We start from the raw sequence: 18,034 nt of genomic DNA on the forward strand, positions 1-18,034 counted from the left end.
AGAGATGGATTAGCAATTCACCTTCTCTGCTCTGGCCTCTCTGCCACAGTCCTTGATCTCTTGCAGGCGCACTGGGGACCACTCCAGAAGTGGGTACTGGGACTCTCACCACTCTCAAATCCTCTGGTTTTCACAACCATGGCCATCAGGACCATATCCCACCCGCAGATGGCGATACTGGGGTCCCTGGTCATCTCGTGAAGCTTGCAACTATGTGGATAGTCTTTATGTACTCACAGCATCCACAGCCACAGCCACTCTGGCCATGACACCACCACAGCCCTCCCTGCTTCCAGTGACAGAACCGGAAGAAGAGGCTCCCCCACAGCTTGAGCCATCTCTAGTGGGAACCTTATCATATTCCTCACCAGATGAGGCAGTTGTCCTCACCAGATGAGGCAGTTGTCCTGGCAGTGGGTCCCTAACTTGATGATTTCAAAGGGTTCCAAGGGTTTCAAAGGGTTCCTTTTAAAAACAGTAATGGAGGCACTGCACATATCCATGGAAAAGGCCCAGGAGTCCACATACAAATTGGTTGATGTCCTGCCACCTCCGTCCTCTGGGAAAATAGCCTTACCCATAAGGAGGCCATAATGGACCCTGCCCAAGTGGTATGGCAGACCCCAGCAATGGTGTCCCCCACCTCTTGCAAGGTGAACAGAAAATATCAGGTTCAACACAAGGGTCCTGAGTATTTCTATAGCCACCTAGTCCCATCATCTCCAGCAGTGATGGCAGCTTTTAAGAAAGCTAGACAAAACAGAACACCAAAGGAGAAATAGCCAGAAAAGTTAGATTTATTTGGAAGGAAATTCTACTCCTCAGCCAGCTCACAATTCTCTCTTCTGAATTATCAAGCCCTACTGTCAAGATACCATTTTAGTCTCTGTGAGAAAATTGCTGCATTCACCAGTAAAATTCTGGCTGATTCCCGAGAAGAATTTGTGACCTCAATCACAGAGGGGCGGCTGATAGCAAAAATGAGTCTCCAAGCAGCCCTTGATGTGGTTAACATCACTTCTCACACAATGGCAACAGCCATGGTTGTACACAGGTTATCATGGTTACAGGGATCTGGCTTCCCCAAGGCTAAGTCCAGTCCACAATGTAGGATCTTCGGTTTGAAGGGGCTCATGTCTCCCCATTTCAAGGCCTGGCTCCTGGATAGAAGTCTAGCCTCCCATGTTCTTGCTCTTCTCCATTCAGGGTTATTTTGGTCAGCAGAGGAGACTCCACCAGACATACTTACTTTGTGAAGTGGACAAGATTCTCTCACTGAGGAGGAAGTCGAAGTCATTCCTATGATTGTGAGTTACCTGCTACAAGTGAAATGATTTAATGTTTTTCTGAGCTCGGGGAGAATTCACCTGGTTGGAGTCTCAGCATATCATCTACCTGTCAGTGGCCAATCTGTCTTCTCTCATCAGATGGTTCTGAGATTCATAAAGGGGTTGAGAAGACACCCATTAAGGTCCCATTTCTTCTTGGGACCTTCACCTAGTACTTCCTGTACTTACGGGGCTTCCATTTAAACCTAAGGCATCACACCCCCTTCTACATCTCTCTGTGAAAGCTTCCTTCTGAGTGGCTACAGTCTTCTTCCCTGATAAAATGACTCTCAGGACTTTATCCAAAAATTTTACCTACGGTGCTCATGGAATTCCATCTAAATCAGTAATCCACCTAATTGTGTTCTTTCCCAGGACTCATGTGACTAAGATGGAAGGGGTCCAACACTCTTTGGCTGTTACAGAATTTCAGAAGTACTCTGTAACCTACCAGCTGTTTGGCTTCTGGTTATTGGCAGAGTAGATATTCTACTTTTTACATTTCCCTAGGAAGTGTCAAAATATCTGCTCATATTTTGCACACAAGAATTTCATCTGGAAATTACGCATAAACCTCCTAGATTATCAGTTGTGTTTTAAAAAAAGGATTTTTTTTTTTATTCTGGGAGTAGACATGGGAGGGTGGACTCCTGAATAACTCTTGGTAAACAGAAATTCTGAAGGTTGGAGTATACTGAGTGCAGTTACATTGCTCAGAGTTTGGAAGGAAAAAAAAATTGTCAAGACAATTTAAGAGTTCCAGCCTTGTTCATTTCTTTTAATTCAACTTGGTCCTGTTTGGTGTTGATGAATAGCAATGCTGTTTGTTCCTCTCCATCAAAACAGTAAACCACATTAGAAATTAAAGGACCAATTTCCATTTTATGTAATTAAATGAGGACATTTTACAGATTCTAGATTCCTGTGGTATTACATTACTGGATCCCCTGTCATTTGAATTTGAAGACCAATACCAAGGTACCTATTTAGCATAACAAAAGTAGATAAGTCTCTATATCTTGATGAGCCAATCTGTGCATGCCATTATGTGATAATTTCTTACAGTTCTAAGTCAGGAATCTCACTGAATTTCATCTGTTTCTTCAACTAGTTTCCCCAGTACCAGTCCATAGGATTTAATACTGATGTCTTTACTCAGCAAAACTTCCATTGTTGAAAATGTGAAGATTTATTAAGGGCTTCAAGATGCAGCTCTAAGATTCATTGTATATTTTTGTGGGGTTAGGTTTTCTCAACGCTTGTGTAGATTAGGGATGTAGGTTCTTACTGATAAACTGGTCATAAATATTGTTTAACCACTTTCCTACTGCTACATTAGTAAATCATGCATTAATTTGAAAACTTCTTTAAAACAGTCTTCCAGGACTGTCATAGTATCTATGTTTTCCCTATAGATTGTGTTCAGCAGGAGAAGATGAAAAAGGAGACTTTGTGATACAGAAGAAATTTTTTTTAAAATAAAAATGAAGATATGTGAATATTTGGATGTACCATTATTGTTACTGTATGTATTCCTACTGTGCCCATCACCGTAGTTCCTGGGCACATCACACACCTTGTTGACATCTGGAAATAGCACAGTTTCAAGGATTGGTTTAGCTGAACCAATGCTGGCTTCAGTTTGCTCTTGTCTACACTTACAGCTTAATCATACAGCTTTTAGAATTTCTCTTAGAAGCATTTGTATACACCCAAGTAAATAAATAAATTAGAAGGATTTCTGCACAGAAAATGTAAGAATGCTTCTAAAAGGAATATGGCTCTTCCAGTACCCTTGTTAACACAGCATTTTCTGGGCTGTTTATCACCCAGAAGAAATTGTATTCATGTCAGCAGTTACTATGCATTTATGCATTTGAAAATCTCTTCCCTCCCTCCAATATAGTTAGAGAGATATAAAGAACTACATTTTAAAATTCTTGAATGCCTCTAAATTCAGCAACATTTAGAGGTATGAAAAGGTGAAATAGCAACTATTGTTGCATTGACCTAGTTAGTTTAATTTAGTGAGTAATCATGTGCTTTTTAGATTCTAACCTGAACAATTAAAAAATCTGGGGTGATATAAATAATGTATATTAAATATTCAATTCGAGTGCATTTATCACATATGTATAAAATAATATGTGCCATCTGAGGCATGTCAGTGTTGTTGCACAACTATTCTGGTGAACATTTCTCCATTTTGAAGGGAAACATTAATTTTGATGTTTTAGTATAGATTAGAGTGTACAGAGTCAGGATTGGTACGGAAACTTCTGTTTTGAAAGTTCATTGTAAATCAGGCAGTCACTCTGTCTAATGGGCTTGTTCTTGTGCCCCTCGGCATCCAAGTGCTAAAAGTTTAGAGGTTTCTTTAAAGGTCATAGAACCAACTGGGTCACAAACAGGTTACAGCAATAATTCTCAAACATATGTTTTAGATTTCTGATTTATTTACTCATTTACTTCTGGTTTGTTACAAAAGTGAACATCACAGATTGAGTTCATTTATAGCGTATTAAAAGCAGTTTATGAAAAGTAAACACAGAAAAACCCAAACATCTAAGACTAGAAGTACTATATATTTCATTCTCTTTTGTTATACTATTACACTAGCAGTAATGTGGTTAAGGATGAGATTGCACTTTCATTGCCTCTGCTTTAGAATGAATTTGGTAATTTACCTTTAGCGTTGAAATGTAATAGCTTAGTCTCAGCTAATACTGAATAATTTTCAGAAAGATTAATAAAAACCACTCGGTGTATTTTGAGTTACTTATTTGGGGGAATATTTTTCAACTCTTAGGACTTTTTCATAGGTTTCTTTTGTACTTGGGGAAACTAAAAAATGTTCAAAACTTCAATGATGACATGCATTTAGACATAAATAATAACAGGGAGCAGTGCTGTTTCCATCTCTAAAAGAATTTGGTATTGCAAATAAAGCTGTGGATATTTTTAAAAGATGTTGTGAACGTGTAGTAAATTCATTAATACCAGAAAGATGCCTACCAGATACTCTTAATTTTCATTTGTAGATATTTGATTTTCCTACTCACAAATTATCCTATTTATCTTTAGAACCAAATGACCTGTGGTAAGGGTTAAGGGGACCTTTGTCAGAGTCCGGCATATCAAGTTATAGATCCAATAATAGATATTTTATTCAGGGTAGGAGCTGATCAATGCCACCCATTTCCTACAACAATAATCATACTTACTTTTCAGCTGAGCCAAGTTTGCTAAACTTTGAAAAGTAATGGAACAACAAAATCAAATAATATTTTGACAGATGAATAAGTGCATCCTGTGCTGAATAAAGTATCAGTGTCACAGTACTAGCAGCAGTTCCTACTTGAGAACAGATGGCAATACCAGTGTGAAAAAGTCTGATCTTGTTCAATTTTAAAAAGTTAAGTTGGCTTGGGCCTAGTTTGTTCTAAAATGGAATGATCACCTGAGAATTCAGTGAATACCAATAAACATCATTGTCCTGTAGCCACACTGATATGGACTACAGTCTCATCGGATTTCATAAATTAAACTCTGTCTGTCTGCTTATCTAGGTTTCTGCGTCACACCCCCCATCACCTTTATATTTTATCAGTCAGGACTTGTAAATGGCAAAAGAGTCCATGGACAGCATTTGTGTTTATCAGATTGCAGCCAGTTTTTAATCTCCTGCTGAACATGTTCCTGCAGTTCTACTTTAAAGCAGTGAAGAACTCACAAGCTTTGTTTAAAAGACTTGTTGTTCATTTCCTTTGTAAAATGAAGCAGAGTTAAGGTGGCTGTGGGAAATTTATATCGGACTTTCCTGCCCCTTGTGTGACTTTCATATAAAATGTCAAAAAACGTCTCTGTATAAAGAGCTCTTGTAAAATAGTATAAACCACTTTTTTGTTGTACAACTACGAATTCATTGTCTAAATCCGTGGTTCTCAACCAGAGATCCGGGGCCCTCTAGGGTCCCGATCAAGTTTCAGGGGGTCCGTCAAGCAGGGCTGGCATTAGACACCACAACCTCATTTCCCAAAGGCTGCTGGACAGCTGCTGTGTCATGGTGCCCAGTGCTTAATTTGTAATGAAAGAGGTGCTGGGGCTCAAGCAATTAGGTGCTGGGGTTTAAACAGTTTTTTTACATTCATAACTGATGGAGCAAGGTTCCTTTGTGGATTTCAATGGGATCAAGTCTGGGTCTATAGTTAAATAATAAAACTTGTCAAATGGACAAAAGGGTTCAAGACAAATAAAAGCTATACTGACATCTGTCAAATTGAGTTTAATGAAGCCAAGTTCTTTCAGAACAGCTTACTGGACTTCAAAGTGTTTTGGATTTCATAAAACAAATCCATGTCTTGATTTCTGTGATTCAGGTTTGTTACATTTCTAAAATGAATAGATTCAAAACAAAAAAATTTTTTTTTTTTACTTTGTACAATGGAAACATTCCTATGCTATGAACAGCTTGCCTATCTTCTCCTCCTTAGGGTTTTCCAGGAGATATTGGTGTACCTGGACTAAATGGCCCTGAAGGTCCAAAGGTAAGAACTTACAGAGCCTTATCGCAATGTCATTAATGCACTGAGAGTGAGACAATACTAAGAGAAGAGAAGGTTCTTGGGAAGAAATACAAAAGAAAACCATGGACTGGGGATAGGTGTCACACTGCAGCCTCGTAAATTAGCAAAGAACTGTGAACTGAGCATGACTTGCCTCTCACAGTCAGGAGACAGGTCTTGTCTACATAGGAAATTTGCACCGGTGTAACTTGAATTTGTTTCGATTCCAGTTTAGTTAAACTAGTGCAACCCCTGTATGGACACTGTTATTTTGGTTTAAGAGTGACTTTATTTCAATTTAGCTTAAACCTGTCCCCAACTGACTTTTTGCTGAACTGAAACAAGCCATTCTTAAACCAGAATAAGAGTGCCCACACAGGGCTTTGCGCTAGTTTGACTGTATGTGTTTAAATTCACTCATTAGGTTATACTTGTTCAACTTTCCTATGTAGACAAAGCTTAACTCTGTTTTAGATAGTGGAGTTACACTAGTGTTTTTCTAACCCTTTAGCCATCTGCTTTTAAAAATATGAGCTTACATATTGTTTCTATGCAAATACTACCTAAATCTCTGTTACCCTTCATTGCTTCAGCCGTTTCCTTAAGTTTTGTCTGCTTGAGTCTCATATGTTCCCTGGGTTGGCCATAATATCCTTTAAACACTGACATCCTAATAAACAGTAAGAATTATACAAAACCAAACACCGTCTTCTTTTATCCCTTCATTCAGATCACACAGTCACTCCAACTACTGGAAACCTGGTCAACCTCAGACTCTCACTTGCCTCCCACATCTGTCAAATGTGTAAATAGCCTTGATCCATCACCCCAAACATGATAACCTTCTAGGCATGCTGCAAAAGCCATTTATTTTACAGGGCTGGGGGAAAGGTTGAGGTTATGTTTCCAGAGGCAAAGATGACTAGAGAGGAGCTTTTCTTTTGCTCTGATTTGTTGGCTGGCTGAGTTAATTTGTTACCATTTATGCTTGTTTAATATGAATACTGTTGGGTGGTCATTATTATATTTTTGTAAGATTAATGAATTGTCAGGGAACCTAAGATCTTTCCACGAGACATCAGGCCTATGCATTAGTGGACATGAGAGAAGTGGAATTAAATTAGATCTAGAAAATACAGATTCAGTTTAAATATCCAAACTAATGCATCTATAGTGTAAATGAGCTCAAAGCCCTTCTTAGTGATGTGATATATATTATTTCCCTGTATATGCAGTTCAAAGTTAATGTTAATTTGGTCTATTAGTAGTGGATTTATGTTTCAGAGATACAATACTAGTCTATCTCCTTTCATTCAAATCCCAGCAGAAATGCTAAGAGATAGCCCGCAGTATTTAAGATTCCAGAGTTCATTTAATATAACAAGAATTCCATAACTATACAAGACTTTGTGGTCTCTCCAGCACATTGGCTCGCAAAGACAAAAAGCTTGGACAGCCAGGTCTAATCAAAGAGAATTGGTGACTAACATTGGAGATGGAGTGTTACCAAAGTGGAATAGCCTTTGCACTGCTCCTAATACCTAGAGAGCAGGGCTACATGAAACTGGAAATGTTTGCCTTTAGGATGCCCAGTGGTCTTGTGTTCACTGCAGTTTTGAAGAGTCTCATTTAGTCTTTATTTTTAGAACACTGTTTTCACCAAGCTGCTCTTTTCCTCATTCTTCTGTTCTGTGCTTCCTCAGAGACAAAATCTGCACAAAGTGCCAGGAAGGTGGCGTAGTCTTTATATTTTAGCTTAAGAGAAACCAACCATCATGATAGAGTGTAAGATATGCAAACATGATATACCTGTCTCTGAAGACCAGTAGAACTTTGGGATGGCCATTTTATCCAAATTACTACAGTAATTAACAAATATGAACTCCTAGAATAATGCACGAAAGATACATTACATAGTTTGGTCCACAGCACATTATTCATCTTGGAAGCAATATCTTAGAAGGTATTGATCTTGATCCAATGTTCATAAAAATGAGGCACTTGCATAATAACTAATAAAAAGAGGAGTGTTTTAGTTTGGGAAGTTCTGAAATATCTTTCTGTTGTTTGTTCGTTGTGTCACTCTTGCAAATACTTTTGGCTGCATGTTACAAGAGCCAGAGTAAAAAGTAAGGCAGACCTGCTCACTATATAAATATCATAATGGTTTCTCTAGCAATACATGTTGTACCATGGAAATAGTTGCGAGCTTCCTTCCTCTGCTCATTCATGTTTTGTTTGGGTAGCATACCTCCTATAAATGGCTATTAAGAGTTCTATTAATCCTGTAAGGGAGGGTCGAATGGAAAGTTCTGAACACATGGGAAATACATGATACCCCCATTTGCTGACTCCCTGAATTCTTTCCAGACATTCTGGCACATCTCTAAAGACTACCTTCATTTTCTGTTCATTGCCTGAAACCTCAGAGTGTGGGTATGGAAACTGCAGTTAATTATCAGTTTTAAAGGCCGAGGTGTTCTTTACAAATTTGAGTAAGTACGGTCTAGGAACACACACAGTAACTAAGAAATTTGCTAATATTTGCACCATTGTATGAGTTTAAATGACACTGAAAAGCTTAGCATTTGTTAATTTATTGATATTGCATAGTAAAATAACAGTTCTGTTTTCTAAGGAAATACTTTTCTTCACCGACTAAAGATCAGTATTATTTATGGAGTAAGTGTCTTGCTGTTGCTTTTGCCAGAGAGATGCTCTCCAGCTGCAGTTCTCCATCGTACTTTATTCCAGATAAAATCAAATGATGGGAACTTTAATAAGACTCGGTATTTTGAGATGGCCCAATACATTTTCTGTGAAGTGTTGCTTTGTGTGCTAAGCTGGCAGGCAGCTGCTGGACAAATGTGTGCACCTTCAGTCTAAATTTCATAAATTTAATAACGCTGAGAGTTGGAGCTTTTCCATCCAATATTTCTTCAGAGGCTAATGATCTCTTTCATAAGAGATGATTTTTTGTTCTTGTTGCTTTACCTGATATAAGTAAGCCTGGCTTTCCTCATATAATGATAATATATTTACGTAGACCTTTTTTGTCATAAAGCCGGGTTGAGTGCTTATTCCAGTTACTACCATTATAACTTGGATAACCAAGGTCTCTGAAACACCATTAGTTCCTCAGTCTGAGTAGTGGAGTTTTACAAATGTTGCTGTAAGAGGATGTGATGACTCAGGGTTGGCAATGGGATATGTCCTTCACTTCTAGGACACTGGATATAATCCTGCCAAGGTTTGTAATGGCTGAATATCATTGCTATCTGGCGGCAGTTCTAAATGATTTGATACCCTCAAATCACTTCCCAATCCACAGCACAAATGCGAGGATTACATTTGACGTCTCAGTAGGCATTCTTGACATATTGGCTGAGGGTTGAATCTTTGTAAACTCCCTCTCTAACTGATCAGAATTTGGGTCCATAGGTTTGGCAGTGTAGGAAGATTATATGTGATGCCACTACCAAGGTGTACCTCTTGTGTGGATAAATAGAGGTCTTCAGTCTCCAAAGTTATTTTCTACACTGAAAATTAAGTTGTCAGGACAACACTGAAAATAAAGTTTAGAGACATGACAGGATATCACCCTTGCCAAAGCAGTGCCGAGTCACACACACAGCAAAGCTTAGTTTTATTTCGTTCTGTCTTATGCTACTCACCAAGATTTTGTTACAAATTCAATCATGGCTAATTGCCTTCAGAGTCAATGCTCGGAAGTGGCTTGCAGCTGGGTAAAAATGTAAAAGTCTAAACTTTGTACAGCTATTTCCGTAATGCTTGTGTTCTGACAGCAATCGTAATCCCACCAAAGAATAAGAAAAGATGGATTTACTGATCTGCTTTGGTAGTGTAAGTGGGATTGTGTTGGACCTCGGGAAATAACTACATAAAATGAGGAGTTTGGTGGAGAGAAGAATAGTTTTAATATGTCAGTTTTCATTATCACCAAATATTACCCTAAATATTACCCAAAACCTGGATTTACAGGGGATTTCTCAGTTCCTCTTTAAGTAACCCATCAAATTCAAACTAATGTTGTGTAACAAAAATAAACTGTTCTCTTGCGAACATCAGTTACTTTTATCCTCCTCCTCCTTCAAAAGGTAAATGAAAATAGTCTGAATCTTAGAAATGTCGATGTAGTTAAACTTCGTTAGATACTATAGCGTTACAGCAGATGTTAGAATTAGGGCAGCTTTTCTCCTGGCTTTCTAAGGGAAATGAACAATAGCAGATAATGATGTCTCCTTCCTCAGCTTTCAGCCTCTCATTCACTGCATGATTGTAAGAGGAAAGAAACCAGACAAACAGGCTTATTGATAGATATAAAATCTCATTTTGGTTGTCTTGTTATTTAGGGACTTCTAGGTGACCGAGGGCCTCCGGGGGCCCCAGGCCCGAAAGGAATTGAGGTAGGATGGAAACACAGTCCAGTCAACAAGTTACATTTTTAAAAAATCTGACCCAATTTTTTTGTATAAGAAAACATTGCTTCAGGATGGACAGTATTGCCATGCAGGACTTCAAGTTTCCATTTTGGGAGATTTTTAGATATTTTACAGTATTGTGCATTCATTATAAGATTTATTTCAACAGCTCTGTAGAGTGTCTAAGGAGTGTGGGTCCAGAATGTTGCATGTGGAATCCAGAATTAAACAGTGGCAGGTTTTTTTAAATAATAATATTGAATAAGAATATTGGGTGAAAACCTAGCCCCATTGAATTCAATGGCAGAACTCCCTTTGACATCAGTGGGGCCAGGATTGCATCCTATAAACTTTTTAATCAAGGATTCTTAATTCATTAGCATAAAATATATATGTATTAAATCCAACTCCATGTGCTGTTCTGCAGGGCTGCTCTGAGGTGGGACAATTTGCCCCAGACCCTGGGCCCCGCAGTTTTCAGGGGCCCCCACGAGAGTTTTCAGTGGCAGCGGAGGGGGTTCATTCTGCTCCATGTCTTCGGCGAAATACTCCGAAGACCCAGAGCAGAAGGACCCCCGCCGCCGAAGACTCCAGGCCCCCTGAATCCTCTGGGCGGCCCTGCTGTTCTGTGCTGTTGAGATAGCTGGTAAATATAGGTTTTAAAAATGCATTAAATCAGGTAATGAGTCTGATGGTAGAGCTCTAGAGCTTTATGTAGCTGATTTAATGATGAGTTATCATGAGTGCTTTTAAATGATAAATGACTAATGGTGACAAAAAACTATCAGTTTAATCAGAAGCCATGTAAAATGCAGACCATATTTCCTCCATTCAGACTGCTGTGTTCTCCTCCATGTTGAGCATCTCTGCCTCCAAGAGCTGGAGAAATACTTTCATATTAAGTGGAGTCACCGAACCATCAAATAATCACAGTATGACATCATGTCTTGACATTATAATACAGAATCTTGATTTAACATCATAATGTAATGCGGCAACCTCAAAAGCCTACCATTACAATACATGGTCATGTATGGTTATTTTGAGGCTCTTGGTAACACTATAATGTCTCCTCTTTCTTCTCCTGTACTCCTGGCAGCTGGGATGAAAAGAAGACGTCAGTCTGTTTTTGACTCCACACTCATTCCCATCTGCTTGGAGAGGCAAGAGAACTGTTCTGCTTGCTCAGGAATCAAACCATAACTATGTGTTTACCATGCAGAGCAAGACAAATTCTGTCAGAGTACTAGACTCCATGAGAGACAAATGCATATCTATGCCAAATTAGACCCTCAGATACATCTGTGAAACCCCATTGTCTTCTCAGTACAGCTGGTCAAAAATTGTGAAAATGTTTGAGCAGCTCTGTTTGTGGGCTTTTCTTAAGCAGATTGTGTTTGATGGTTTTGTAAAACATGGATTTCTGACAGATCGTGGCTGAGATGAGGTCAGTTTTAGACCCTTTCCTGTATAGTGCAAACCTAGATCCTAACAGTAAAGATATCTACCTATGTCCATTCACTATGCAAATTTAAGATTTTAATATAAGTGAATATAGTTCTTTTCAGGTTTTAAAACTAAATACAGTATCAAAAAAGTTATTCCAAGTCCTGATTGTTTTTTCAGGGAGAAGAAGGACCAGTTGGACTTGTTGGAGGAGTTGGACCAAGAGTAAGTATGAGTAACATTACTACTACAAACACAAATTACTATAGTTAACAAAAAGTACTGTTTAAAGGATGAATCTACTCTGAAAAATGACTGTGTAAAAATGGGTCTCCTTCCTGTGTGTATTCTGAGTCAGATCTGTTCACTTTAGTGTCAAAAAAGTTTTTATTGGTTGCATTACTCCTATTAGCCCCACAGAGTCAACACAGCTGATAAAGAAAGCTGGATTATGTCCCTCATTATCAGAATTGTTTACTAAATTCTAGGCACTTGCATCTGTCCAACCCTAGTGAAGACAATGGCGTTTCACAGGTGTATCTGAAGGTCTAATTTGGCTTACAGAACCTTTATTACTGGCAATGATGCATGAGAAGAAAAGAACACAACTCAGTTCTCAGATCTCAGTGTGCATTTGCAGGGCTGGCTATTAGAGAAATCATCTTTTAATTGTAAACTAATCACATTTGATATGGAGTCACTGACAGCAATAAAGATGGAACTGCACAATGCCAGTTTTACAGTCTCTTTATAGACTTTATACAATCACACTTTGAGTCTCTTATTTATTTTTTAGCTGTTAAAATCCATTAGGCTCTAAACTCATTTACACAAGAAATAATTAAACTTGAAAATATAAGTGCTGGATAATAATTTACAATAGAGTGCAGGGTAACGTAGCAGAACTTTGTCTAAAGCAAATTAAACAAATCAACTCAAAGCACAGGTCTCAATGGAAAGGAAGGATGGTCTTGTAGTTAAGCCACTGGACTGAGTCTCAAGTGATCTGCTTTCATTTTCTGGTTGTGCCATAGATTTCCAGTGTGATCTTAATCTCTCTGTGCCTCAGTTGCTTATCTGTAAAATGAGTATAATACTACTTCCCTTCTCCCGTCCTTTGCCTTTCTTGCCTATTTATTGAGCTGGTCAGAAATTAGAATACCAGTCAACCTGGGACATTCAGATATTTCAACATTTATTTTCATCCTGAATTGAGCTGAAAATTCAAAATATCAAAAAAAATTCACAGAACAAAAATTTGGGAAAAATTTTGTTTAGTAAATGTTGAAATGTTTTGTTGAGGCAGGGTTTGATATTGAATTGCATCTGCCTGAGCTGCTGCAGTGCTTCATGAGAATTGTAGTTTGCATACTTCATACTCACATTCTCTCTTATGGAGTGAGCTCCGGGAACTGACTACAGCTTCCATGATGCACTGTGGCATTTCAGACAAAGGAGAGACTGCAATGCATCATAGGAGATGCATTCCAGCCATGGGAGTATGAGGCACTGCAGAAGCTCTGTGGGGTTGCCAGCCCTCCAAGATTAACCTGGAGTCTCCAAGATGATGAAACCTCCAGGAATACATCCAACCAAAACTGGCAACCCTAAAGCTCTGTCAGCCACAGAGAAATGTCGAACTGACCCAAAAGGAAATTATTCTGATTTGGTTCAAGAAACTGAAATTTTTGATTTAGGCCAACTTGACCCGGAATGAAGTATTTTGTTTTAATTTTCCTGATAGAAAATTGAAAAATCAGAAGCTCTAATGACTAGAGCTGCAGATTTGTCACAACAGCTTTTATCAAAAACCACAGAGCAGTCATGGTTAATTTAGTTAAAGGCATGAATTTAGAGGAAAGTGGTGTGTAAAGGAATTTACACACCATTTTTCCAGAAAAGTGATTATTTGTACTAAACATATAGTGACTGAGCCGTGATTTTTTATTTAAAAAAAAAAGTTGTAACAAATGGAATCGAACTATACCTCTCTAAAATCATAGGACAGAGTCATCCTCCTCCTCCTCTTGCCACTGAGAGGGCACAGGCTACCTCCAGCAGCATCCTCCACCCCTTCACCGCAACCCTAATCCCAGCCTGGTGAGGAGGGGAGGCCCCAGCAGGGTGGAGGCAAGGCTGGAGATAGAGTGTGTCCCACACTCACCCCACAGTGGCAGCTGCTGTCTGGAGGGGCTGGGCCTGGCTCCCCACGCTAGGCATTGCAACCTGGTATGCGGGGTAACGGCAACACTCAGGTATGGCCAACAGGCCAGAGTGCTAGTACGAGTCCCCTCATTCAAATTTGAAAAGTCACAGACAAACAGAAAAGTCACATTACCTGTAACATTTTCCTCACCATGATAAACATGTAACCCTACTAATGATTCACTAATTCAGAGGTGGCCAACCTGAGCCTAAGAAGGAGCCAGAATTTACCTATGTACATTGCCACAGAGCCACAGTAATGTGTCAATAGACCCCCAGCTCCCACCATCCGCTCCCAGCGTCTCCCACCCACCAACAGCCCCGCCAGTCGACTCCTCCCCCTCCCTCCCTGCGCCTCCCGATCAGCTGTTTCATGGCATGCAGGAGACTCTGGGGGAGAAGGGGGAGGAGTGAGGGCATGGCAGGCTCAGGGAAGGGCGCGGGAAGGGGTGGAGGGGGCAGGGCCTGTGGCAGAGCCAGGGGTTGAGCAGTGAGCACCACCCGGCACATTGGAAAATTGGCACCTGTAGCTCCAGCCCCAGAGTCAGTGACTATACAAGGAGCCGCATATTAACTTCTGAAGAGCCGCATGGGGCTCTGGAGCCACAAGTTGGCCACCCCTGTTCTAATTTCTCTACAATGACAAACAATTTTGAGAGAAGAATGCATGGACAATATATGCTTCATGAACACTGAAGATTTCAACCCCGTGGCTCACCTCAGATATTTTGGAGCAGATCGCTAGCCCACATTCCTTGCCAAGGCAAAAGAGCAAGAGAATCAGGGATTTTGGATGCATAGGAGGTCAGGATTCTCTCTGTGTGTTTCAACTGCCAGCTTTTCCCCTTGCTTCAGGGACCCAGCTACTGTGGCCTGGATACTTCTGTTTCCTCTGCCTGAGGCTGTCTCAGGACCTCTTGCCAGCTTACTTCTTCCTATTCCTACCCCTGGATCCCTTCTCCTTCCCCACACTTCCCCCACTCCTGCCTACCCTTGCCTCTGCACCTCTTCTCATAAAATGGGTTGGGGGAGATTGGATGGTTACATGGGAGTGAGGATGGGCCTCGATCAAATGTACCCCAAATATGGTTGAACAAGCCTGCATGCTTGTTCAGATCCAAATCAACAAGCTATTTACATGTCTTGCTTTTCACAGTGTTTGGTTCCAAGTTTCATGAACAGAGTTTTCAAAACACATTATGAAAGCTAATTTTATTAGAGAATTTACCATACTAAAGAAACAAAGGGATTACAGTTATGATCCTCCTCCCATTGATGTCAATGGCCAAACTCAGAATTTTTTTCTGCCCTTCTTCAATATCTCATCTATTTTTTATATCTAATATGCCCCTATTATCTACAGGTGAAAGACATTAGTGTCATGGCCAGTCTTAGGCATGTGCAAAGATCCCCTCTACAAATCTACAAGATCAACTTGGGACCAAATCTTCACAATGACAAGTGCCCCAAACAAATTCCAGTACCAGCTATTGAATGAATGAGATGAACCTGAACCCAGATTGCAGATCCCAAATTTAGGTCTGGATTGGAATTCCCATATATCTTAAACAGGTAGAACCAAAACACAGGATCTCTCCTTGCTGAACTCCAGGATTCAACATCCAGATCCAAATCTAAAGTTCTAGGTGTTTCCCTTTGGCTAATTATAAAGAGAGATTTTTGAACTGCCAACTCCAAGTAAAATCCAGCTGCCAGGCTCACCGCTTACCAAAACCTTCCCTCTCATACTAGCTCAGTGACAAATGCCTGGATTGTTCTTTTATGTGTTCTTATACTCTATGTAGAGTAGCATATTCTGATTTTCATTTTAGCTTATTTTGCTTGTGAAAATACAATAGATGCCACATGCAAGAGATGCCTCTGCATATTCAATTTAATCACAGTTAACAAACAGTCATAAAGTTTATCCAGACATTAATATCACTATGTCACTGTAGGTCAGTCAATCAGCTGGTTATGGGTTTTGTACCTTATTATTATTGGACGGGAAAATGGATTAACTTGCCATTTAGTCACTGATTTGAAACTTTCAGAACATTAGAATGAATTTAAACAGTATATTGCTGGATATTCCCTGATTACCAATGTGAGAGACAGATGAAGAGAAAAAGCCACAAATAATCTGTGAAATGATATATTAGCCTGTCAACCAGTTCCTCCTAGGAGGGTGTAGAATGTCCCAGCAAAGTTCCCTGAGCATTTAAAATCATTCTGTTGTAGCAGCATATCCCAAAGTGTGGTGCATGTCCTTCTGTGGGGTATGGTCATGTGAAGGACTAGCCAGGGTTAGGAGGGCAACATGTAGAATGTAGAAATTAAAATGGATAGGCCATTTTGAGGGTGAAAGGGTTGCACTTGATTTCTCTTCCCTGAAGGGGGGCTTGGCACATTCCGTTCATTCATTAAGAAAAAAATAATTTTCCTTAGGTTTTTTTACTTCATTAAAGTTCCTTTTCCAAGAATGGTGTAGGATTAGGAGAGGCCACCCTTACTTTATCTTACATCTTATGTTTTCTTGAAAAAATCTGTGTTCAGTTTTACATTACTTTCCCACTTACATCCACTTTCACACATTTTATGATCAATTTTCATCTGATGTGTGACCTGTACAGCCATTTATGTAGTTGGGAAATTTGACCAAGAGACTTTCACACAGTTGTACATGTTTAATCTGAACTGGACCCAAAATATCTTGGCAATTAACAATGATTGGAAAGGAAATATGGGGAGGGGAGGGGGTGGAATAATTACATGGGAACCTGCTAAATTCTGTTACTTTGTGAAATGTGTGTATGTGGTGTGGATACTTTAATACCGATTCATCCAATGAGATGATTCAGAGCAAGCTCCAACCATTTTTCCCCTGAAGAAATTGTAAGTGAGATTCTGTGTATGAAAACTTGCTTACTAATATGAAGAGGCGACAATGTAATACAGGTTGGCACAACAAAGTCCAGAAAGTAAAACATCAGGTAGACTATTAACCTCATAACTGCAGTTTCCAAGAGCAAGTGAACTATTAAATCAATCACTCAAAAGTATGTTTTCCTCCAATTTAAGTTTTACATATTCAGATTTATTGAGCAACTCGAAACAATAGGCATGGATTTCAGGGTTATTCTTTGCAATTATAATATAGACTGTAAATTGTTCTTGGCTAGCATGGCAAATTTGCAATAAACTAACTCCTGTAGCTGAGCCATATAAATCCTAACTTTAAGTGCCCCTTAATTAATTTATCACATGACACCAATTATCCTATAAAGCCAGATTCTTCGACCCTTACTTAGGTTGCGTAACACTTATAGAACTAGTCCCATTTACTTTAATGAGGAGTAAGTGCTGCACAATAGAAGGGTTGCAGAAACTGCTTCACAATCTGTAGAAATGAATGATAAATATTTAGTGGTATATCATTACATTTTAGAAGGTTAGATTTTTCTCATGGGAATTCCAAGTAAAACTATTATATATTATCAGCTAGTGGGTGTAAATAACACAGGTCTGTTTCCAACAGAATAGTTTCACAGCCCCTGTGCATGCAATAGTCTGTAGAAACCCATCACTTATAGCCCTCGCATCATTGACCCATGTATAGAAATGTGACTTTCCTGCAAACCATGCTTTCTCCGGTTCTGCCGACACTCTTCGCAAAGCCCTAGGCTTTATTACCATACCTCTCTCCATTCCACTCCCACGTAACTAGATCCAATGTGGAAAGGTTGAACCAACACTGAGCATGGTAGTGACAGCATAGCCCTTAACGCAGAGTTTGTAAGAATGAGATATGAGATACAGTTTCAGTACTTCTGACTTGGAATCATGCCCTCAAATAACTCATTTGATGCTCCCATATGGTCTCTTCTCCACCTGCACTTGTGTCCTCATGTTAAGATGGCATTGGGCCTGCTGATCATAAACTGGAACTGCAACTTCAGCACATGGAAGGTGCCAGCCAAAGATTGTTTCAAATGGGTTGACTTCAGTAACTGCCTCCTCTCTGGCAGCACTGCTACCCTGGGTTGTA

The 18,034-nt window shown here is 39.5% G+C and overlaps 1 protein-coding gene across 10 annotated transcripts in view; it reads left to right on the top strand.

The window, feature by feature from the left end:
• The window catches only part of COL24A1 (collagen type XXIV alpha 1 chain), a 241,328-nt gene that overhangs the window by 108,924 nt on the left and 114,370 nt on the right, over nt 1-18,034 (top strand). For 8 of the 10 annotated variants that reach the window (XR_012160423.1, XR_012160422.1, XM_073357181.1 and 5 more), the window contains 3 exons: nt 5,822-5,875; nt 10,267-10,320; nt 11,962-12,006. The exons of the other annotated variants lie outside the window; for them this stretch is intronic. Coding sequence is in view for 6 of the 8 variants with exons in the window: in XM_073357181.1 (XP_073213282.1) it covers nt 5,822-5,875; nt 10,267-10,320; nt 11,962-12,006 (153 nt within the window). In the remaining 2 variants the exon portion in view is untranslated. The remainder of the gene's footprint in view (nt 1-5,821; nt 5,876-10,266; nt 10,321-11,961; nt 12,007-18,034) is intronic. 10 annotated transcript variants of the gene reach the window in all.

Source organism: Lepidochelys kempii, chromosome 8 (assembly GCF_965140265.1).
Source record: "Lepidochelys kempii isolate rLepKem1 chromosome 8, rLepKem1.hap2, whole genome shotgun sequence".
In the NCBI taxonomy this organism is placed as follows: Eukaryota; Metazoa; Chordata; order Testudines; family Cheloniidae; genus Lepidochelys; species Lepidochelys kempii.